We start from the raw sequence: 24,358 nt of genomic DNA, 5'->3' as shown, positions 1-24,358 counted from the left end.
ACCTCCCTTAAAACCCACGTCCTTTCGTCTTTCCTTTTCCTTCCCTCTTTCCTGACGAAGCAGCCGCCGATTGTGAAAGCTCGTAATTTTGTGTGTGTGTTTGTATGTTATTTTATTGTGCCTGTCTACCGGCGCTTTACCGCTTGGTAAGTCTTGGAATCTTTGTTTTTAATATATTTTTCCCATGTGGAAGTTTCTTTCTATTTTATTTACATCATAAATGATTGTTCATTAGTTGTGATGTCTTTCCTGTTTTGCAGCTGCTGGAATTCCTGATTTTCGGTCACCAGGATCAGGTCTTTACCACAATCTTGAGAAATACAACTTGCCCGATCCACAGGCAATATTTGAAATAGGCTTTTTTAGAGAGAACCCAAAACCTTTCTTCACACTGGCAAAGGAGCTATATCCTGGTTCTTTCAAGCCAACTGTGTGCCACTACTTCATTCGGCTCTTGCAGGAAAAAGGGCTACTGCTAAGACACTATACTCAGGTCAGAATTGTGTATTGTATTTCAAGGGTTCTTGAATTATTCCAAATATAATTTATTGTGGTTAATGAATCATCGTAACAAAACTTTTTGCTTTCATGGTATAATTGACTACACTGTGTCCCAGAATATAGGGCCAGAGAAAGAAAGACACAATTAAAAAACCTGCAGCGTGAAGCTATCGACATTGTGTCACATTACACAGGATCCAAATGTGAAACAGAAACATCATCTTTCATTTGAAATAAGTCTGAATGTAAAACTGAAGTATTTATTTGTTTATTTATTTATTCATTCATTCATTTATTTTACCTGGCAAGATTAGGGCCTTCAGGCCCTCTCTTACACCTAACCAGGCATACTCAGATTGAACGAGTTACAGTTTCTACATAACATTAAGGACATATAACGTATTATGCAGTATTGATGTTAAAGAAAAAAAATAGATATTATAACAGTAGTACAATGATAATTATAACAATAAAGAATAATAATGATAATAATGATAATAATAATAATAATAATAATAATAATAATGACTATGTGTATGAAAGTAAACATACTTTTCTTTTGCGAATGTCAGTCCCATTGTTAGTTGGGAATTTTCTCGTTATGTTCTTGCAGCTTGTGAGTTATTATCATCGAGTAGAGACATAAGACGATAGAATGGGGTGAAAGAGATATATAAGAGGTAGATAGGTTAGAGGAAGAGAAATAGAATGGTAAAATTCGAAGCTGTGATGGAGAGGAGAAAGAAAGAGATGGGAGGGCACAACAATGGTGGCTATACCGTCCCTAATATGTAAGTTTTGAGTTCCCTCTTGAATGTTGAGTAGTTCTGGATAAGACGCAGATCACAGGGGAGAATGACACGGAGAAAGATTTTGTGTTATGTAAAGGTACAGCCAAGATGATAGACGTATCCGATCTGGTATTGCGATTGTGGAATGATGATAGGTGTTTAATGTGAGAAGATAAGTATTGGGGGCACCAGTGGCTAAGAAATCGATGAAGTAAGCACATCGTGTGGAGATCGTGTGCCTTATGTGGGCGTATCCAACCTAGCTAGGAGTATGAAGGACTGATATGATCGTACAACCGAATATTGCACACGTATCTAATGCAAGCATTCATCACTAGCTCGAGGCATCTAGAATTTTCACTATTTGTGCAGTGTTGAACTACATCACAGTAGTAAAGATTAGGCAAGACTAGTGATTGGACTAATTTTTGTTTAACATGGGTTGGAAATATATTTCTAAATTTTTGAATTGCATGTAGGGAGGAGAGCGATTTCCGGCAAGCTGTGACTGTTTGTTCTTCCCAGTTTAGGTGTTCATCCAAGATTATTCCAAGGTCTTTTACTGTTTTTTGGTATGGTAGTTGGGTGCCATTGAGGAGTATTTTAGGAACTGTTTCGCGAAAGTATCGGCTGATTAACTTTGGATGAGATATAAGTATGACCTGGGATTTCTTGGGGTTTAGTTTCAGACCTAGGTTCTGTGCCCATCGAGAAACAGCAAAAATCTGCGTTCATACTCGCTACTGCGCCAGCAATGTTTTTGGGGCTTGCACTTATGTACAGTTGGATGTCGTCGGCATAAAGATGGTAGTTGCAGGAGTGATTCACTGAAGAAATATCATTAATGTGTAGTGAGAAGAGTAGTGGACCAAGGACGGAGCCTTGGGAACTCCAGAGTGCACGCTTTTCCATGATGACTTTTCCGACCCACAAATGACTTGTTGACTTCTGTTTTTGAGGTAGCTATCGAACCAGTGTATTGCGCTGTTTGAGAAATTCAGCTGTTTCATTTTAATTAGTAATATATCAAAGTCAACTTTGTCAAAAGCCTTGCTAAAGTCAAGCAGTGTTAGGATAGTAGCATCACGTCTGTCCATAGCATGTTTAATGTCATCAGTTACTTTGATTAATGCAGTTGCTGTACTATGGTGCTTTCGAAAGCCTGACTGATATTCGTCATGGATGTTATGAGTTTTGAAGTAATCCGTCAGCTGTTCATAGACGATGTATTCTAGGGCTTTAGATATTGCAGGTAGTATGCTAATCGGCCTGTAGTCACCTGGCGACTTAGGGTTGTCAGTCTTGGGTATAGACTGAATTAAACTTTGATTCCACTATGTACTACTGACAAGAGACAGGTTGAAGATGTCTGTGATAACTGGAATAATAGTGTCTACGACGTTCTTAATCATGCCAATGCTCACTCCATCATATCCTACTGCCTCGGAAGAGATTCTCATAATTGCCTTGTGTACTGCGCCAGTAGTGACATGTTTTAGGAAAAACTTGTCTCTCGAGAGATTGATATCTTGGGGCTGATAATTTGTCGCTGCGTGGCAGTTTACAGCTGTTGAGAAGAAATCCTTTAATTCTTCTGCAGACGCTTGATAAACAGCGTCAGATCTTCGCTTCCCTATACCAAAACTGCGCAGCTTTTTCCACAGTGCAGCAGGTTTTGATATGCTGCATACGACAGAGCGGGCATGTCTGATTTTGGCATTCCTCACGCCTCAGGAATTGGGTTACGCTTGAAGGCCCTATGTGCAGCATCCCGTTTATTCATTAACTGGCGTAATGCAGTGGTGAGCCACGGAGCGGGAGCTCTCTTTACCTTGACAGTGCGTTGAGGAGCATGTTTATCATACAGTGCAATAATTTTGCGACATAATTGCTGAATTTTTCCGTCTAAAGTCAGTCCATTGCTTACATCATGCCAAGGGACGTCTGAGCAATCCTTTTGAAGAGCGTCATGGTTAACATTTTTTAAGTTTCTGTAGGTTACCAGGTGAGATTTTTCTCTGGTAGTATGCATTGAGTAATTTAAGAATATCACGTCATGAGCAGTGTGTCCCGGAGCGGATGTCTGATTGGTGCGGATTATTTTATCTGGTCGCTTTGTTGCTATTATATCTATGAGTGTGTGGCTGTGTGGCGTGTGATGAGTTGGGTCCAGCGGTGTTAAACTCATATCATTGGAGTGGAACAGTCACTTTAGTTTTTCGGCAGAGGGAGATTTTAACTGTAAGTCGATGTTTGTGTCGCCCATAATGATTATGTGTTCATACTGTGTCACGAGTGAGGACAGGGCAGACTGAAAGGAGGACATGGCACCGACGTTTGGAGGTTTATAGATTACTCCAATTAGCAGTTTCTGATTTGATGTATTTATTTCGAAAAACAAGAACTCTGCTTCTTCTTCGCCCTTTGCGTCCGATGTGCATAGTACAGTAGGTGTCAGATCAGAGCGAACATAGGCACCCTCACCACCCCCGCGTCGTGTTTCACGATCTGCCCTTAGGAGAGAGTAACAAGCGATTCGGATAGCATTGGAAGAAATGTTTGGTTTCAACCAAGTTTCAGAGACAAGGATAATGTGGAACAGCGATTGGCAGAACTGGTCACAGAACTCATCGAAGTGAGCCGTTAGCGACTGCGCGTTCGCGTGGGCCACAAACAGCCCGCCGCCGGAACCGGTCCGTCCCATTGTGGCCGCCTGTAGGACCGAGCGCGCTCCGTTTACCTGCTGGCCGGAAGAGGGACAAAAGCTGGATTTCGCGGGGGAAGGCATCTTTACAGGTGTGTCCAAGGTTGTGACTGACTCAAGCGTCTATGGACTAAAGGTGAAAAACATGCTGGAAGTATCGGAGAAGGGAGCGGAAAGAAAGATGGAAAGTGGCAGTAGTGGTTGCGAAAAAGATAATAATAGTAGTAGTTGTGGTAGTGGCAAAGATGAAAATAACAGATATAGAAAGGCTGTTGTAAGGAGATTCCTGTTAATGGAGAATGTTAATTTCCATTTGACTGACAATATAAATATACATGAGCACTTATGATAGACAAATAAAGAAACAATATTTTTGTGAAACAATTGACTTATTTTAAATAGAGTACTTATGGTGCTTATAGAAATAACGGAGCAATATTTAAGTTAAAAAATGAAAAGAAAGAATAAAAATTAACTTATATTAGACAGATTACAATATGAGACTTTGTGTCTCGCGAGATTTCGCTCAGTCTTTCAGTTCGAACATGTTTGTCACCATTTTCCTCCCTCCTTCCGTCTTGATTACGATCCTGCCATCCTGGGTCCATACATTTTGAAGGTCGAACTGTGTGATCGCAGTGTTCAAAACTTTTAGTCTTTCACGCGTCGGATCTTCCCTCAGGTTAACCCCACTCTTGGCGAGTTTTCTTTTCTGAGCAAACACTTCAGCTCTTTTCCGGTAAGACACAAATTTAATTATTATGGGCCTGGGTCTCAAGGCACCTGGTATCCTGCGCCCAACACGGTGGCTTCTGTCAATATCGGCCACGTCGATCTGCACGCCAAGTTTCTCACGCACGAGGCTAACGGCCAGGTCGTCGGTGTTTTCGCGATCGTTTTCAGCTACCCTGAACAAGCGCAAGCTGTTCCTTCACTGATACTGCTCAATTTCATCGGTGGCAGCAGACAGTTTAGCTTCTAGGTCGGCGGCTTTTTTTCTCTTGTGCGGCCAGGGACTTTCTAAGAGACTGGATTTCAGTGCTGTTGCGCCCAACAGACTTTTGCAGTTTGTCCATGACCGCAGCCGTCACAGAGTCCGTGATGGATTGAACGATTACGTCTAGCATGTCTTTGCTGTGCAGCGCCGCACTCACCTGGGACCGGACGAGCTCCCCGATGTCGGGAAGCAGGGCCTCACCTGTCGCCGGAGACCGGGCGCCCGCACTGCCTGCGCCCCTGTAGCCTCGCCTGCTGCCGCTTACTCATGCTCTTCCAATTTTTCACTCACTTATCACTTATCACTTGTGGTAATCAACGGAGAACAATACACCACGGCAAGTAACACTTGTTTAGTCGGATGCACACGTTGTGGACTGCCGCACTTCTCTGTAACACCTTCAATGAGCGGAAAAACTCGCGAGCCGAAGAAACGCGCGTCACTCAGTGGCCGCCATCTTATAAAATCTTAGACCTCCATAAATCAGGAATATAATGCTAGACATATAGTATGATCAGTGCTAATTAAGTTAATAAATAGAGCACTTACCAAAGAGAATAATTAGCAGGTATATGATGTAAATTAGGAGTATTTGGCCACTTTCTCAATTATATCTGAAGATATTTTCTGCCATTGTGTTGCTGTTAGGTTCTCTACTTCTTTTCTCTTTTCATGCCCTTCCTAGCATTTTCTCTATCCAACTTTATTACTTATATTTTTTACTCTTTACTTGTTAATTACTTTCTTTTTTTGCTTCGTTAGAATACACAGCTCACTCTGCTTGAAGGTCTAAACATAGTATAGTTAGGATCTCAATCTATTTTTATTGAATTTACGTATTTGAACACTGATAACCATCTTGTAATGTGTTCTCTAGTCTAAACCAAATTGTCATATTGTCCTAGGTGCCATCCAAGCAATTGTTAGAGTTCAACTCAACTAGCAAGCATTGATGTAACTAAGATTGTGCTACAGTGTAACCTAATTCTCAAGTTACATCATTACTATATTATAATGTAACTAACAAAATTATTTAATTGGGTAGATAAAAAGTCTACTCACCAAGCAGCAGAAGAACACACACACAAGACTGTTGTGATTGGCAAGCTTTTCGTTGAACACATTGAGGATAAGTTTGGAGAAGTGACAGCACTGTCCAAAATGCGAAACAATGCAGTCTTTATTCAGACAGCATTCCCAGCCCAATCCCGAGCGTTACTCACCTGTTACAAGCTGGGTGATATTCCTATTTCTACCACTTGTAAAAGCCTCAGCATGGTCCAGGGGATCATTTTCCATTGCGATCTTCTCTTGCAGTCTGACGATGAGCTCCACACTGCTTTAGAACAATGGGGTGTTTATTTCATCTGGTGCATTTACAAGGGACCCAAAGACAACAGGGTTGCTACCGGTGCCTTCATCTTGGTCTTTGAGGGTGATTCATTGCCTGAAAAGGTCAGGGTGATGGTTTACAGCTTTGAAATTAAACCGTAAGTCCCTCCCTATGTGGTGCTTTAAGTGCTGGAAATTCAGGCATATGTCTCCCCACTGCACTTCCAACGCCACATGTCGAGACTGCGGACGTCCAATACATCCAGATACTCCCTGTGCACCTCCTCTCACTTGTACCAACTGCGGAGAGCAGCACCACTCCTGCTCGCCATACTGTGCAGTACTCCAAAAGGAGGGGAAAATCATGGAATACAAGACCCTGGACCGGCTGACTTACCAAGAAGTTAAATATAAATTTGAACGATTACACCCCGTTGGGTTGATGCAGCTATATTACCATTGCCACCACAAGTACCAGTTGTACCACACTCCATGCTACGAACAGTGGGCCCTCTGGGCCTCCAGAATACTTCCACCCCCTTGGTGGTAGGGGGAAAATCTCCTTTCGTTTCTCCCAAAGTACGTACTTCGGAAGCAAGGCCCTCCCAAATGCAGGGGACAACAGTCCCCTCCTCCCAGCAAGAATAGCAACAGCCTCCTCCAGCTCCTTTCCTGCGGAAGGGGTCCCTTGGGATGCTCTCTCCCAAGGTCTCCACTGATGCCACAATGGACACTCTCCAGTGGCTAAATGAGCCAAAAGCTGCTGGACAAAGAGCTTCACGGTCTTCCTCCATGCCTGAAGCTACTTTGGATAAGTCTTCCCAGCAAGCCCCCAAAGAGAAGTGAGAGGGCATGCAAACAAGGAAGTCTGCTAAGAAAAAGGACTCTCCGGTGGCCCCAACACCACCACTCCCTACCTATTCTGCACCTGCAGGTGAGGTGGAGATCCCAGTGTCCCCTGAGGACCTGGATCTCACTGATGTCTCATACACAATAGGAATAGATACAAATACTCAATTGGTGGCAGCAGGTAACCTGCCTCCTTGCTTGCTTCATGCCTTCCCAGCCTCACGATAAAGTCATCCTCCAGTGGAATTGCTGTGGTTTTTCCACCACCTGGCTGAGCTACAGCTACTGTTAAGTTTTACATCTGCTTTCTGCATTGCCCTCCAGGAAATGTGGTTCCTGGCAAGGACGACACAGGAAATAACTGTCTGCAATGTATATCTTCCTCCAGATGGTGCAGTACCCCTGGATGCGTTGGCTGCACTGATTGATCAACTCCCTAAACCTTTCCTAATGTTGGGAGATTTTAACGCCCATAACCCCTTGTGGGGTGGCACTGTGCTTACTGGCCGGAAACAAATGGATTAGCACATAAGGTAGAAAACAGATAACAGTTTAAACAAGATTGATGATGACAAAGACTGATGAGAGGATTACATAAGAAGGAATGGTGGCCACAAGGACTAACAATCAGTCTTTCACATCCTGTCCAGAAAATCTCACCTGACTCAGGATTCTGGATGGTCTTTTCGAACTCTACCGCTTTTCCTAAATCTGTCCAGTTCCTTTCCCTTCACCCCTCTTCCTTCCCCTTCAACTCTTCTGTCAGAAGAAGGAGGCACTGGCTCCTAAAGCTTTCATATGTAAAACCATTTTTTTTAATGTGTGTTCACCTGCTGCCAGTTTGTAAGTTTTTTATCTACCCCATTACATTATATTGCCAAAAATTGATAATTTTTGTCATTATAGGTATGATGATTTTAAATGTGGTATACAGCATTCTGAGGGCACTGCACACACATATTAATGTACTTTGTGTAATTTCGTTTTTTAGAAATGCCTTTTTGCTTCACAAAACATTGTATGCACTGTGTTGCTGTGTTTCCTAAATATGTCAGAGTCCATTTGTTCCCGAGAGAGTTTGACACTGAATTTGAATTTTGTTACTTTTTCTCTCTCTTTCTGTCTGTGTGTGTGAGTGCAAGCTCAGTTTAATTTCCAAAGGAAACATCCCAGCATTTACCTTACATATTGTAAAGAAACAATCGAAAATTTAACTGCAGATAGTTTGAAAGGGATCTGAACTGTTGTCATACCAGAGGTAGACAGTCTTGTGCAGTTAGCTTAAATATAGTGTACCAGTATTTATTATCTGCTTCTTTTATGATTATTTTTCCCATTGTCTAAGACTGTTTTGGAAAATGTTGCAGTCGTTACTCATTTGCTGATTCACAATTTTTTACAGAATATTGACACATTAGAAAGAGTAGCTGGAATTCCTGGAGAGAAGATTGTAGAAGCCCATGGAACATTTCACACATCTCATTGCATAGACTGTCACTCAGGTTACTCAATGGAATGGATTAAAGGTATGTTCCATGCTCGGTCTACAACTGTAAGGTGATGAAATATGTTGTGCGTTTATGATCAAAGCACTAGGTTCATTTTATGGCAAATCATCTGAAAATAAGGAGAATCCCACAAAACAAAATGTTATGAATTGGGCTGAAGCAGAGGAAAATTGAGTAAAACTGGTTGGCAATGCAGAAAATTCTGTCTATTTGCATTTACTAGGCTGTTTTGAAGCCTATCACACCTAAACGCCATTCTGAATCCACATAGATGGCATGTGCAGAATTTATGAAATTTCTGATCATAAAACTTAAAATCTGATATTTTAAATTTATAAGAAGGAAAGTTGCTACTGAACATATATCAGAGATACTGAGTTGCAGATAGGCACAACAAAATACTCTCACAATTATAGCTTTTGGTCATTAAGGCCTTAGTCAACAAATAGACAGACATAAGCACACACTCACGCAAATGCAACTCACACAAATGACTGTTATAATTATGAACTCTTTTTTAATGTGCCTATCTGCGACTCAGCATCTCTGCTATATGGTAAGTAGCAACTTTCTTCTCATAATATTGTTACATTCCATCCTGGATTTTCCATTGTTTGATTTTTTAAATTGTATGTCTGTAGTTTTTACCAATTGAGCATCCATTTACATCCAACTCGTAGGGTACCTGTGCAACAGTTAAACCTGACATGAACAGTCTGAAAGACTTTTGTGCCAGATTGTAGTGCTATGATGTAAAGAGCATAGGAGATCTCTCCTAAAAATTATGTCTTTGCTGTATATATTTCTTGGGTTTCCTAGAAGTTTGCAGCTCCTAATTTAATATACAATATGACTAGAGCATTTTACAAGATTCCCTTGAATAATCTCATTTTTTCAACAGTTTGGTACTCCATATTTTCTTATTTCAATTGTATGGCGATGTACAAGATCATATTTCACCTGATAAATAACAAATACCTTCACTGAGTAGTAATTCTCTGTGTATAAGGAAAAAAAAAATTGACCATGTAGCTACATGACTTCCTTTTTCTTTGTGTGTGTGTGTGTGTGTGTGTGTGTGTGTGTGTGTGTGTGTGTGTGTGTTTTTCTACATTAAGTTGATTACCTATTATACTGCATGATTAAGTCACCTTTGCACTTGTTTGTAACATCATGTTTTAAGCGGTACCCTCATTTTTAGCATTACACTTCATTTGTATGTAAGTATAGTTTTTATATTAAAAACAAAGATTCCAAGACTTACCAAGTGGGAAAGGCCGGTAGATAGGCACAATGAATAAAACACACACACAGAATTTCGAGCTTTCGCAACCGGCGGCTGCTTCTTCAGGAAAGAGGGAAGGAAAAGGAAAGATGAAAGGATGTGGGTTTTAAGGGAGAGGGTAAGGAGTCATTCCAATCCCGGGAGCGGAAAGACTTACCTTAGGGGGGAAAAAAGGAAAGGTATATACTGGCGCGCGCACACACACACACACACACACACACACACACACACACACACACACACACACACACACACAAAGAAAATTAGCGGAGATTGAGGCCTGGTGGATAACGAGAAGAGAGGATATATTGAAGGGCAAGTTCCCATCTCCGGAGTTCGGATAGGTTGGTGTTGGTGGGAAGTATTCAGATCACTCGGACGGTGTAACACTGTGCCAAGATGTGCTGGCCATGCACCAAGGCATGTTTAGCCACAGGGTGATCCTCAGTACCAACAAACACTGTCTGCCTGTGTCCATTCATGTGAATGGACAGTTTGTTGCTGGTCATTCCCACATAGAAAGCGTCACAGTGTAGGCAGGTCAGTTGGTAAATCACGTGGGTGCTTTCACACATGCCTCTGCCTTTGATCGTGTACACCTTCCGGGTTACAGGACTGGAGTAGGTGGTGGTGGGAGGGTGCATAGGACAGGATTTTTACCCCGGGGGGCCGTTGCAAGGGTCGGAGCCAGAGGGTAGGGAAGGTGGTTTGGGGATTTCATAGGGATGAACCAAGAGGTTACGAAGGTTAGGTGGACGGCGGAAAGACACTCTTGGTGGAGTGGGGAGGATTTCATGAAGGATGGATCTCATTTCGGGGCAGGGTTTTAGGAAGTTGTATCCCTGCTGAAGAGCCACATTCAGAGTCTGATCCAGTCCTGGGAAGTATCCTGTCACAAGTGGGGCACTTTAGGGGTTCTTCTGTGAGAGGTTCTGGGTTTGAGGGGATGAGGAAGTGGCTCTGGTTATCTGCTTTTGTACCAGGTCGAGAGGGTAGTTGCGGGATGCGAAAGCTGTTTTCAGGTTGTTGGTGTAATGGTCCAGGGATTCAGGACTGGAGCAGATTCGTTTGCCACGAAGGCCTAGGCTGTAGGGAAGGGACCGTTTGATATGGAATGGGTGGCAGCTGTCATAATGGAGGTACTGTTGCTTGTTGGTGGGTTTGATGTGGACGGATGTGTGAAGCTGGCCATTGGACAGATGGAGGTCAACGTTAAGGAAAGTGGCATGGGATTTGGAGTAGGACCAGGTGAATCTGATGGAACCAAAGGAGTTGAGGTTGGAGAGGAAATTCTGGAGTTGTTCTTCACTGTGAGTCCAGATCATGAAGATGTCATCAATAAATCTGTACCAAACTTTGGGTTGGCAGGCTTGGGTAACCAAGAAGGCTTCCTCTAAGTGACCCATAAATAGGTTGGCATACGAGGGGGCAATTCTGGTACCCATGGCTGTTCCCTTTAATTGTTGGTATGTCTGGCCTTCAAAAGTGAAGAAGTTGTGGGTCAGGATGAAGCTGGCTAAGGTGACGAGGAAAGAGGTTTTAGGTAGGGTGGCAGGTGATCGGCGTGAAAGGAAGTGCTCCATTGCAGCGAGGCCCTGGACGTGCGGGATATTTGTGTATAGGGAAGTGGCATCAATGGTTACAAGGATGGTTTCCGGCTGTAACAGACTGGGTACGGATTCCAGGCGTTTGAGAAAGTGGTTGGTGTCTTTGATGAAGGATGGGAGACTGCATGTAATGGGTTGAAGGTGTTGATCTACGTAGGCAGAGATACATTCTGTGGGGGCTTAGTAACCAGCAACAATGGGGCGGCCAGGATGTTTGGGTTTGTGAATTTTAGGAAGTAGGTAGAAGGTAGGAGTGCGAGGTGTTAGTGGGGTCAGGAGTTTGATGGAGTCAGGTGAAAGGTTTTGTAGGGGGCCTAAGGTTCTGAGGATTCCTTGAAGCTCCGCCTGGACATCAGGAATGGGATTACCTTGGCAAACTTTGTATGTAGAGTCGTCTGAAAGCTGATGCAGCCCCTCAGCCACATACTCCCGACGATCAAGTACCACGGTCGTGGAACCCTTGTCAGCCGGAAGAATGATGATGGATCGGTCAGCTTTCAGATCACGGATAGCCTGGGCTTCGGCTGTGGTGATGTTGGGAGTAGGATTAAGGTTTTTCAAGAAAAATTGAGAGGCAAGGCTGGAAGTGAGAAATTCCTGGAAGGTTTGGAGAGGGTGATTCTGAGGAAGAGGAGGTGGGTCCCGCTGTGATGGAGGACGGAACTGTTCCAGGCGGGGTTCAATTTGGATAGTGTCTTGGGGAGTTGGATCATTAGGAGTGGGATCAGGATTATTTTTCTTCGTGGTAAAGTGATATTTCCAGCAGAGACTACGAGTGTAGGACAGTAAATCTTTGACAAGGGCAGTTTGGTTGAACCTGTGAGTGGGGCTCAAGGTGAGGCCTTTGGATAGGACAGAGGTTTCGGATTGGAGAGAGGTTTGGAGGAAAGGTTAACTACTGAATTGGGGTGTTGTGGTTCCAGATTGTGTTGACTAGAATTTTGAGGTGTTGGAGGGAGTGGAGCTGGAAGTGGGAGATTGAGTAGATGCAAGAGACTGGGTCTGTGTGCAATGAGAGGAGGTTGAGGTTTGTTGGAAAGGTTGTGGAGGGTGAGTGAGTTGCCTTTCCGGAGGTGGGAAACCAGGAGATCGGATAGTTTTTTGAGGTGGAGGGTGGCATGCTGTTCTAATTTGCGGTTGACGTGTAGGAGGATGTGGGATTGTAAATAAAATTTAATGGGGTCGTTGTAGGGATGTTGTGAGGTTGACATGGTATTAGAAGGTGGAAAGGGTAATATGAGGTTAAAGTGAAAATAAATAGAAATTTATATAGGGAGAGATGAAGGTGTGAAAAAAGTCGAAAAAGTGTTGGTTTGAGATGAGCTATGTTGATCCTGTGCTGAACTTAGGTTGGTGAACAACAATGGGTGCAAAGGGTTAGGTAGTTGTGTTGTCTCCAAACCACGTTAAAGGGTGGAGAAATTCAGGAAAATTTCGAAAAAAAAATTTCGATAAAAGTTTCGAAAGAAAAAAAAGAAAAATTTTTTCGAAAAGAGATTCGAAAGAAAAAAAAGAAAAAAAATTTCGAAAAAGTTTCGAAAGAAAAAAAGAAAAAATTTTTCGAAAAAGTTTCGAAAAAATTTTTCCGAAAAATTTAAAATTTCGAAAAAAAAATTCTAATAAAATCTCGAAAAATATGCATGTAAATGTATTCAAAGGACTGGTTGTGTACTGGCAGGTTATGGGAATGAGGCTAACAATTGTTTGATGAAGAAATAATAACATTTAAACCTGTGGGAAGCTGCTAAAAAATGATCGGTTATGTGGGAAAAACGGGAACATAGTACATAAAGTACGGTCAGCAAGTCATCAACACAACTTCATATACACATAAGGAAATACACTTACACATCCACCACTAGGGTCCAGTCTTTTGCCTGCAGCGTATTAACCCCAATAATATTAAAAGCAATCTTTGACCAAGGAATTTAGGTGGTGGTCCCTGCTTGTAGTTGATGATGATTGCCCATGGGACATTGCCCTGATGTGGTGTATGTTCCCCACTTTTCCCAAATGAATTGTGTAACTTGTGTAAATAGATATTAACCTCTGTCACTTTTTATATCTTTTAACTTTCTCACTTCTAAATGCAATAACTGACACCTTTCTTTTGCCTCATTGAAAACAGCTACGATGCCCCAAAATTGAATCCAAAATAAACACAATTCAGTAGCTACCCAGTGGTTATTTTTCCCTTAAGCACTGAAGGTAACTTCTGTGAGCCCTGTCGATTACAAAAGATGTAGAACAACACAAATAGCCATTTACATTTCTAAAAATATCTCTCAGATTCCCGTAGTTATTTTAGTTAACCTTCAAGCGGGTGTGCCATTTTTTATAACATGATCAGGCATCCGGCATGCTTTGTACACATGTCATGAGTAGCTGTCTTTATGTTACCAAGGTAAACATGTATGAGCAATACCACAGTTTCAACTTATTATAATTCAACAGTGATAAAATATACTTACATTATATGAGCCAGATTACTGTTTAGTTGAACAATAATAAGCAAAAGTTTCAGTTTATCGTTTTGTTGCATATACAAGTGTTTCCCCACAGTAATGACCCACTCAAAACATTAAACAATGCAGTTGCTTCAGATCCAAGTCAGCTGTTTATTTAGTTGCTAATTATCTTGCAGACAACAGCCTAATCTTGAGATTGTGCTGCAAGTTCAGAATCTGGGTCGTTTTCTTGCATTGATCGTACATTTTTTCTTACCTAACTCACTGTTTATTTTATATTATTCCTGCTCTCTTGGACGTATGACTATACAAATTATCACAGTGTTAGCTCAAGCAATAATGAAGGAATAGATACAGACTCACAACTGTAAAACAACAATGGAATGGTACAGGTCAAGGTTATTTGTTGGTTGGCACTCTTTAAATAAAGGCACGCCCACTTAAGGACCGTGCCTCTCTCTACTTGTTTATGTGCAACTTTTTCCCCTGTTCTATAATTATCATTCCCAACTCTCATGTGCTGTTAGTTTCTAACTCTCTGTGAAAGGGATCTTTAATTCAAGTTTTGTTTTTACATCTTCATGGGTCACTGATTAAGTGTTGTTGGTGAGTACAACTGTGTGTTTTGAAATTTGGAACACTTTTTTACTATCTTGTTGATGCTATGTTTTTCTCCTTATTTAGAGAAAATATTTGCTGATTCCGTCCCAACATGTGAAGATTGTAACGGCATTGTCAAACCAGATATAGTCTTTTTTGGAGAAAATTTGCCGACAAAATTTTTTACTTTGATGCAGAAAGATTTTCCAAAATGTGACCTTCTCATCATAATGGGATCATCCCTTGCTGTACAGCCGTTTGCTTCTCTTATTGATAGGTAAGTGACTAGACTAAATAGTGTTTTTATTTAACAAAATTCATATAACATAACTTGTTGATCCCTAAGAAAATTATTTGAGTATGCAGCTCTGAATGAAAGGCTTTAATGAAACCGAATTTTATTGATAGAGACAATCTAAATGTAGTGGCTTTGTGTTTGCCTGCATGTGAGAGGTACTAGATAGAAGGGAACATTCAAGGAATTAGAAAAGTTTATCCACAAAAGCTCTGTATGCTACCCAAGTCGAAGGAGAAATTCTTTGCAGCCTATTGGAATCAACATTGGCAGATTCACTAAGGAGGAAATTATACCTATGCAGCAAAGAGTTTTTTTGACTGAGATTACCAAATTTCATGCGAATAACTGTGCTAGCACTTGTCTTATAAAAGCCGAATTATGTTCACATTTATCCTCTTAAAGTTTTATTCCTCCCTTTATTATGAAAAGGATAGATTGCAAATCACCACACAGTGGAGATGTTGAGTCACAGATTGGTACAAAAAAAAAAGACTTAACAAGTAAACTTTTAGCCAGAAGGCCTTTTCCTGTATGAGACAAACACACACACACACACACACACACACACACACACACACACACACACACACACAACTACTTGGTCTGGCTGTCGAGGGGTGTGTGTGTGTGTGTGTGTGTGTGTGTGTGTGTGTGTGTGTGTGTTCATTTGAAAGCTTACTTGTTAAGTCTTTTGTCGTGTCTATCTGCAACTCAAAATCTCCTCTACATGATGAGTAGCAATATATCCGTCTCATAATAAAGGTGCTCAGGTGCAGGTGAGTTTGGCGTGATGGTTAGCGAGAGTGGCTTCTCAGATCACCCAATTTAACACTAATGAACTTTTTTTGTTTGTTTGAGGTTTTATGAAAGGTAGCTCTTACCAGGCACTTGTCAACATCCATTAAGAGTTGGTCACAAGCATTTTAGAGGCCATGACTGTAATTTGTAGCCTGCCAGGAATTTTCAAGAGAGGGCACTAATTATTTTTTCAATCATGTAAACTTTAGAGCAAAGTTGGAGGCAGGCATTTGAAGCACTTCCTGCAAAAATATGCGACTTAAGGGAAAAAGAATATTTAAAATTTGATTCCACCATTGTCTTAGTTCACACTGACTGATTTACTGTGCATGTTAGAGGGGAAAAAAACCATTCATGCTGCCTGTACAGTAGCAAAAATTAAAACACATGGCCCTTAGAGTTCATTATAAACAATGTTACACCTTAAAGTACCAGATGTGGACCATCTTACAGCAATGAAGCTCATTAATTTAATAAATTAATGGTCTTATAGTACTTTTAGCATTGTTGATGTGATAGTTAAGTTTCAGAAAAATTTCATCTAACGTAACCAGCAACAGATAGGAATTTTTAAGTTTGCCTTGCTTTGAATGTTCATCTCTAAACATTATCTTCATGTAGTTAAATTAATAACTCTTTAGGGTACCAGGTATTAACAGGGGAATGTTTGTGTAAATGCACATGGTTCTGCATACACATTGCCAGTTGGCTGTTGTTTAATGGCTGTAGCTCCACAGCAGTGCATTTTCAATCTGTTGTCACGTGAAACATTTTGCAGAATTCTACTTCATCCGCCCTGCTCTGACATTATCAGATTTTTTTCCCATTCTGTATACATAAAACCAAGGGAACAAGATGTACATGCAGAACCAGGGTTGCCCCAAGCTCTGGAAATCAGAGAATATCAGGGAAATTTCGAACGTATCAGGGAAATAAAAAAAAAAAACCACTATAAAAGTCTCGTTTTTGTCTCAATAGTGTGAAATTGTTCATCTACTGAGATGTCATGCTTTGTCGCTGGCTGGGTGCAGTCGAGTATGTGTGCCGCTTCCCTACTTTGTCGTTCTTACTGCTTCTCCCCGTCCCACTCCTCCTCTCGGCTTGCAGTCAGTGCTGCCACCACTACTTGCTGCTAGGCTAGCAGCTGATGAAGAGAGGCTGGGAGGCATGTGAAGTGACTTAGTTGGATCTAATTCTCAGAGATTGTTGACACAGCAGTGGAAGACGATGGCCACGTGTGCATGAGTTGTGTGTGTGATTGTGTGTGCGCTCTCTTTTTCTAACAAAGACTATGGCCAAAAATTTAGTTGTGAGTGTGTGATTGTCTTTTCTGTGTGCCTGTCTGCAGCTCAGCAATCATCTTTATGGTGAGTTGCTTCCAATCCTCATTAGTATTGATTTTCAAAGTATTTGCGCAAGTTATCTGTTGTGTGGATGATCACTGTGGTCTCATTTCAACAACATGGTGTCTGTGACACACAGTTTCCCACTAATGTGCGGGCTCTGCCAGTCGAATCTAGTCTAACCGATCTACTCACAGGCTGGGTCTGTCTGTCTGTGTGTGGCGTAATGTGGCAGAACTGTGGTGCTCCTCATCAGGCCAGAGGCCACGGGTGATGGATTTCAGTGATTGCAACTGTCTCACCACAAGTACAATGTACAGTACAGTGTTTTATAAATGTTTTATTTATTGTAGTACATTTTGCCACTTGGAAAGTAGTTTATATATTATAAAGTAGGGACGATAAGAAGAAGAAGATGGTGGCATTGATGGCAGTTTGTATGCTCTGTACTAATGTACTTCTTGAAGGAAAAATCACACAATACCTGTAGAATAATAGACCTAACACATTGGGTAATAACTGACAATAACGAACATAGTAGAAGTAACATTTTATTGGCGGTCACCTATAGTGTTGGTTTGCACAACTCTTCCCCGTCTTATACGTTTCTTTAAAGAGGCTCACTTTTTTCTCTTATTTCTGAAAGCAGTGAAGATATTTTAAAACTGTTTTGCGACTCCAACAAATCTCATTTTTTGTCATCAAATGTGGTTCGCTTTATTGAAATAAAATAACATTTGTGGTGTTAATGAAACATAAATACCAGTTGGCTTACTTTCTCCTTCCAAAAACAGTTCATTACAAAAGATTTTACTGTTAGTACTTAACATTTTTGCTCGGACATTTAGAAATAGATAAGTCCTTACATTTTTTTGTCTACTTATGTCTTTACTTGCCCTTGAGATCTCAAAATTTGACAGGGAAAAATGCTAAAACTTGTCTGGAAATCATGGAAATATCAAGGCATTTCACTTCGGTAAACTTGTGGCAACCCTGAGAACAATATGGATGGTACCTATAAATAAGTGTGCTGAATACTGGTCAATGATTGACAATATGGAGGTTTATTTATTTAATTATATGGTGATTTTATACAATATACAGTTGATATAAGGCAAATGATTTTATACGATATACATATGACATAAGACAAGATTAAACCTTAAAGTCCGTGTTTTTCAACCAGTTAATTAAGCTGGGTGTGAGAGTGAACAAGTCATCGGGAATTCCAGGGTATGAAAGAAGTGGACAGCGTTGGACTAAATGTTCAATTATCTGCTCTTCTTGATTACATTCACACATTGGTGAACTGATCCAGCACCATTTGTACCTGAAGTAGCTACAACCACCATGTCCAGTCCTTACCCTGTTGAGGCGGCACCAAAGTTTCCTTGATAGGTCAAAACCTTTTGGCTTCTTTGTGGGATCAAGGTGATGGGCTCTTGTTCCCAATATTTTTGTTAACCATTCATGCTTCGAGCTTTCATTTAGATCAAAACCATTCGCGATGAGTTGTCCTGCAGTAACACTTGCTGGTATTCTTGATCGCAATTGTTGCTGTGGCGCATGACAGAATTCCTGGTGTAATGGTAGAGAAGGTGATGCTGAGAGTTTCTTAGCCTCCCTCAGTAGAGCTTGTTTCTACCTTAAGTGAGGTGGAGGGATGTGACTCAGTACAGGTAACTAGTGGCATCGGGTTGATTTGATGGAACCAGTAATGCAGCGCATTGTGTCATTAAGTTTTGTGTCTACTTTGTTCACATGTACACTTTCCAACCAGACAGGTGCACAGTACTCGGCAGCAGAGTACACAAGACTGATGCCAGTTTAATGCAGACACTCAGCAGAGTTTCCCCAGGTGGTACCACTGAGCTTATGTAGTATGTTGTTCCTTGCAGCAACTTTATGAGAGAACTTGGTGATGAGCTCTTTGTAGGTCAGGGTTCTATGTAGAGTAATTCCGAGATATTTTCGGAAAGGATTGTACCTCAACGTTTGTCCATTGAGCAGAACTCTTGGTTTGTAGTTCGCAGCATGATTCGCTAGATGGAAACAAGAGACTCCAGTTTTTGATGTGGTTGGGATCAATCTCCAGGTCTTAAAGAAAGTTGACATCTTCGTCAGATCCTTAGTAAGAATTCATTCACCATCTTCAAAATTACTGCTCTGTACTACCAGTGCGATTTCATCAGCATAGTTGAATTTAGTTGATATTGTGGGTGGTAAATCATTACTGTATAAATTGAATAGTGATGGGGCTAAAGCAGATCCCTGTGGTAGGCCATTATTCAGTTTCCGTTTGTGGCTTTTAGGGCTGCCTAGAAACACTTCAAATTGCCTTTCACTAAGCATGCTGGATATTAGATCCACAATTTCTCGACTTGGTACAACTTGCAGTAGCTTGTAGATCAGCCCCTGTAGCCAGACAGTGCCAAACCGGCTGTCAGTTCAATGAAGACAGCTGTTGATTTCAGATGGCGTTGAAAACCTGCTTCAATATGAGTAGTTAGGGTTAAGATCTTGGTAGGGAGTCAGGAAGCAGGAATGATGTTAAAAAAATTGTTTTGTAATTGTTAGGTACGAAGCTGTGTAGTGATAATTATAATCACTTGAATAATTATTACAGTAACTTTTGGTTAGCCAGAGTAGTTTCAAATCTGAAAACATATCACACGAGAATGTCTAACTAAGTTACATCCAAAAACTGAGAAAAGTAAATACTATTGCTCAGTATTCCCAAGATGTGTTGATTGTAAAATAGAAGATTTAATGAGATGTTTCTTAAATTTCCCTGTAATATTTTAAATACAATTGTAGAGATACCAGCTGCACACCAGCAGATAATCTCAAAACGATTGCCAGTTGTAAAATATAATCTGTCTGTGTAGGGCTGTGAGTGATAGGCAGGACCAGATGTTATCATTTTATTTGTTTAAATGGATGACCATCTGCTGTGGGGGGGGGGGGGGGGGGACTATTCTTCCATGTAACTGACATGGCACTTCTCAGTTTGCATCACTTATGTAACTAATAATTGGAGCAAAATGGGACTAGTATGCAGAAAAGAATGATATGAGACTAATTCTGCCATGGAGCATCCAAGAGGCACATGAAGGAGACCTAATAAAAAAAGTCATTTTGTACAAAAGTGGGAAGCAACTGATGGGGGAAAAAAACTAGGCATGAGGAAGAACAGATTTTCAAAGTGTGAAGGACAGGGCAGCATCCTGGCACAACATGTGAATGCAGAAATTATCAAAACATTGCTTGATTCTGTTTGAGCTACTGTTCAACTACCAGTACACATGATCAGAAAACAGTTTTTACTGTAATGGAAATTTTTAACACTTCTGAAGAGTAGTCAATGCTTTTGTTGGATTATTTCTGTCATATTTAATAAATGTTTCCTGAGTGTAGTGTTAATTCCTTGGTAAAGTTGCAGATTTGATTCTTGTTTGAATTGGATTTTATTTACTGCGGCTATAAAGGCAGTGAATAAAGAGGTAGTGTTGAAATTGTGTGAACTACTGCATTTAAAGCTTGCCTCGCATAGTAAGTAGGCTTCATCACACAATCTGAGTGTGGCTGATGCTTACCCACATTTTTGTTGCACCCGTTCTTGTGGAGAAATTGATTATGTGCTGGGGAGCAATGATCTCAGCTGGGATGAATAGTAAAGGCACAGTAATTATGTGGTGGTTGGAAGTATCAAGATGGCAAAGGCTGTGAAGCAGTCACTGAAGTCGAGTATACTATACTGCACAGCACACTTGTGCAATTGGGTGGTCTAGCTGTCGCATGACCAAAGTTTGGCAGTGACCATTCATGTGGACAACAGCTTGTTAATTGTCTTGCCCACATACAATACCAAATAGTGGTTGCAGCTAAGTTGGTATGACATAGGGCTGCTTTTGCACATGACCCTGCCTTTGTTGCGGTGAGAGATGCCTGTGACAGGATTGGAGTAGGTGGTAGTTGAAAGATTATGGGACAGTTTTTTGCACCTTGTTCTGTTGAAGAGATATGAGGCAAGAGGTTGGGAGCAGGCATGGATTACGCATGGACAAGAATAGGTTGGATGAGTGGCAGAGTATTACTGTGGGAGAGGTGGGGAAAATATTTTTCATTTTAGTGCAGTCCCTCCGCCACACACTGTCAGATGGCTTGCAAAGTATGGATGTAGATGTAGATGTAGGTGAGAAGTAGTCAAAACCCTGTGTGAATGAGATTCAGTTTCTCCAGTCCTGGAGCTTACTGAGTCACAAGAGGAGTTCTCCTTTGTGACTGAGCAGTGGTTATGTGGGGAATGGTAAATGACCGGGAAGACGAGGCATAGGACATCTGTTTCTGGACAAAGTGGAGAGGGTAATTTTGGTCTGTGAGGCTCTCAGCAAGATCCCCAGCATATCCACTATGTGATCAAAAGTATCGGACACCCACAAAACATACATTTTTCATATTAGGTGTCTTGTGCTGCCACCTACTGCCAGGTACTCCATATCAGCAACCTCAATAGTTATTAGACATCATGCAAGAGCAGAATGGGGCACTCTGCGGAACTCACGGACTTCGAATGTGGTCAGGTGCTTGGGTGTCACTTGTGTCAGACATCTGTACACAAGATTTTCACACTCCTAAAACATCCCTAGGTCCGCTGTTTCCGATATGATAGTGAAGTGGAAACACGAAGGGACACGTACAGCACAAAAGCGTACAGGTCGACCTCGTCTGTTGACTGACAGAGACCACCGACAGTTGAAGAGCATCATAATGTGTAATAGGTAGACATCTATCCAGACCATCATGCAGGAATTCCAAACTGCATCAGGATCCACAGCAAGTGTTATGATGAGCAGCTGCTCATAAGCCACACGTCACACCAGTAAATGGCAAATGATGCCTCACTTGGTGTAAGGAGCGTAAACATTGGACTATTGAATAGTGAAAAAACATTGTGTGAAATGACGAATCACGGTACACAATGTGGTGGTCCAATAGTAGGGCGCGGGTATGGTGAATGACCGGTGAATGAAATTTGCCAGCGTATGTAGTGCCAACAGTAAAATTCAGAGGCGGTGGTGTTATGGTGTGGTCGTGTTTTTCATGGAGGTGGCTTGCATCCCTTGTTGTGCATGGCACTATCACAGTGCAGGCCTACATTGATGTTTTAAGCATGTTCTTGCTTCCCACTGTTGAAGAGCAATTTGAGGATGCCAATTGCATCTTTCAACATGATCAAGCACCCATTCACAATGCACAGCCTGTGGTGGACTGGTTACATGACAATAACATCCCTGTAATGGTCTGGTCTGCACAGAGTCCTGACCTGAATCCTATAAAACACCATTGGGATGTTTTGGAACACAGACTTTGTGCCGGGCCTCACCGACTGACATTGATACCTCTCCTCAGTGCAGCACTCCGTGAAGAATGGACTGCCATTCCTCAAGAAACCTTCCAGCACGTGATTGAATGTATGCCTGTCGGAGTGGAAGCTGTCATCAAGACTTAAGGGTGGGACAAAACCTCATTTAATTCCAGCATTACCGATAGAGAGCATCCCGATCTTGTAAGTCATTTTCAGCCAAGTGTCCAGATACTTTTGATCACATAGTGTATGTAGAGATACTGCTCATCACTAAAGATGCAAGCAATGGCCACAGGTGGATAGGCTGTATGAAAGGGATTTCTTGGTGTGGAACTAGTGGCTTCTGTCAAAATGGAAGTATTTTGTTCGTGTTTGCAAGGACTGATGTGGACGGAACTACTGACGGGATCATCCATTATGTGGAAGTAGACATTGAGGAAAGTGGCTTGTTGGTCTCGGGATGACCATGTGAAATAAATGAGGGAGAAGGTGTTGAGGCTCTGGAGGAATAGGGTTAGGGTGTTCTTACCCTCAGTCCATTGATCAAGAATTCATTAAAGAATCTGAACCCAGTGAGGGTTTAGGATTGTGGGTGACTAGATGGGCCCACGAATATGTTGGCATGGGATGGTGCGTGGGTGCCCACAGCTGAACCACAGATTTGTTTATATGTGATGACGTCAAAGATGAGGTAATTGTGATTGAGGATATAGTTGGTCATGGTGGCCAGGATGGAGATTGTAGGTCTGGAGTCAGTTGTTACGCTTAGGGAAAAGTAGTGGCATTTCTTACCACATTAAAGGTTGGGCTGCCAGTGAAAGCAACCCTGTGGTCTACCAACTTAGCTGCAAACACTGTGACATTCTGTGTGGGCGAGACCGTACCAAGCTGTCTGTACTGCATACCCCAACCAAGATAGCTGATCATCACAGTCAGGCCTGAAATTGTTGAAATTATGTATTTAAATCATGTTTTCTGTTGCAGAGTTCCAAGCAATTGTCCTAGGTTACTTGTGAACAGAGAAAAGGCTGGTGAACGAAGTTCTCTCATGGTGATGATGGGACTTGGTGGTCTTGATTTCAAATCCGAGTATTCTCGTGATGTTGCTCTACTAGGTGACTGTGATTATGGATGTCAGTTGCTAGCAGACAAGCTTGGATGGGGTGTAAGTCCTACAGTATATTTTTGTCTGATTGTAGGAGGTAAGGTAACTTAAACTTGATATAACTAAAATGTAAATAAAGTAATTACCATTCATAATTAGAAATTACCAAGAGCTGTAATTACTACTTATTCTGCATGCAGTTACTGAGTTGTAGAAATAATTAATCTTCCATTCTTTACCATCTTATATATGTATATTATGTATATCAAATTCTTTCCGTAATATTTCAGGATGAATTGAGAGAATTAGTTGCCAAAGAACATAAAAGAATAGATGAGGAGAACAGCAAAAATGTCAGTACAGGAACAAATGAGCAAGAAATAAAAGGTGCTCAGTCAGAGGGGAAACAAAAATCAGAAGTTAAAGAAGAAGCAAAGTAAGAATGAAAATTAATCTGTATGTTAACACTGTTGATCTCTGTACAAACATAAATTTTTTTATAATGTTTGTAAGTTTATAATGTGTGAAGCAGTAATACATTCACCAGAATAGAAATTATGAAATGTGCATGTGGTAACTACACTTGTTCTCACTAGCATATTCATATTATTCTTTTAAAGATGCATTTCTTTGGTCGTATCAGTGGCATAGGTTTTCTGAACCATACTGCGAACAGCTCGATACAAATATAAAATTATGTATACAGAGGTAACACGATATAAATAGTATGAATAATTATTTTAAACTATATTACAATTTCCACTTAAGTTCAAACACTGATAACTAAGAGAGCCTGACGTATCA

At 41.2% G+C, this 24,358-nt stretch overlaps 1 protein-coding gene across 1 annotated transcript in view; it reads left to right on the top strand.

Moving 5' to 3' along the window:
• Positions 1-24,121, top strand: part of LOC126348063 (NAD-dependent protein deacetylase sirtuin-2) — a 44,012-nt gene extending 19,891 nt beyond the window's left edge. The window contains exons 4-8 of the mRNA XM_050002323.1: positions 261-493; positions 8,577-8,700; positions 14,727-14,919; positions 23,434-23,614; positions 23,845-24,121. Of these exons, the coding sequence (XP_049858280.1) occupies positions 261-493; positions 8,577-8,700; positions 14,727-14,919; positions 23,434-23,614; positions 23,845-23,994 (881 nt within the window). The 3' untranslated portion in view covers positions 23,995-24,121. The remainder of the gene's footprint in view (positions 1-260; positions 494-8,576; positions 8,701-14,726; positions 14,920-23,433; positions 23,615-23,844) is intronic.
• Positions 24,122-24,358: the final 237 nt, after the last annotated feature.

Source organism: Schistocerca gregaria, chromosome 1 (assembly GCF_023897955.1).
Source record: "Schistocerca gregaria isolate iqSchGreg1 chromosome 1, iqSchGreg1.2, whole genome shotgun sequence".
In the NCBI taxonomy this organism is placed as follows: Eukaryota; Metazoa; Arthropoda; class Insecta; order Orthoptera; family Acrididae; genus Schistocerca; species Schistocerca gregaria.
The sequence above is the reverse complement of the archived record's forward strand: the minus strand, read 5'-3'. Positions and strand labels throughout refer to the sequence as shown.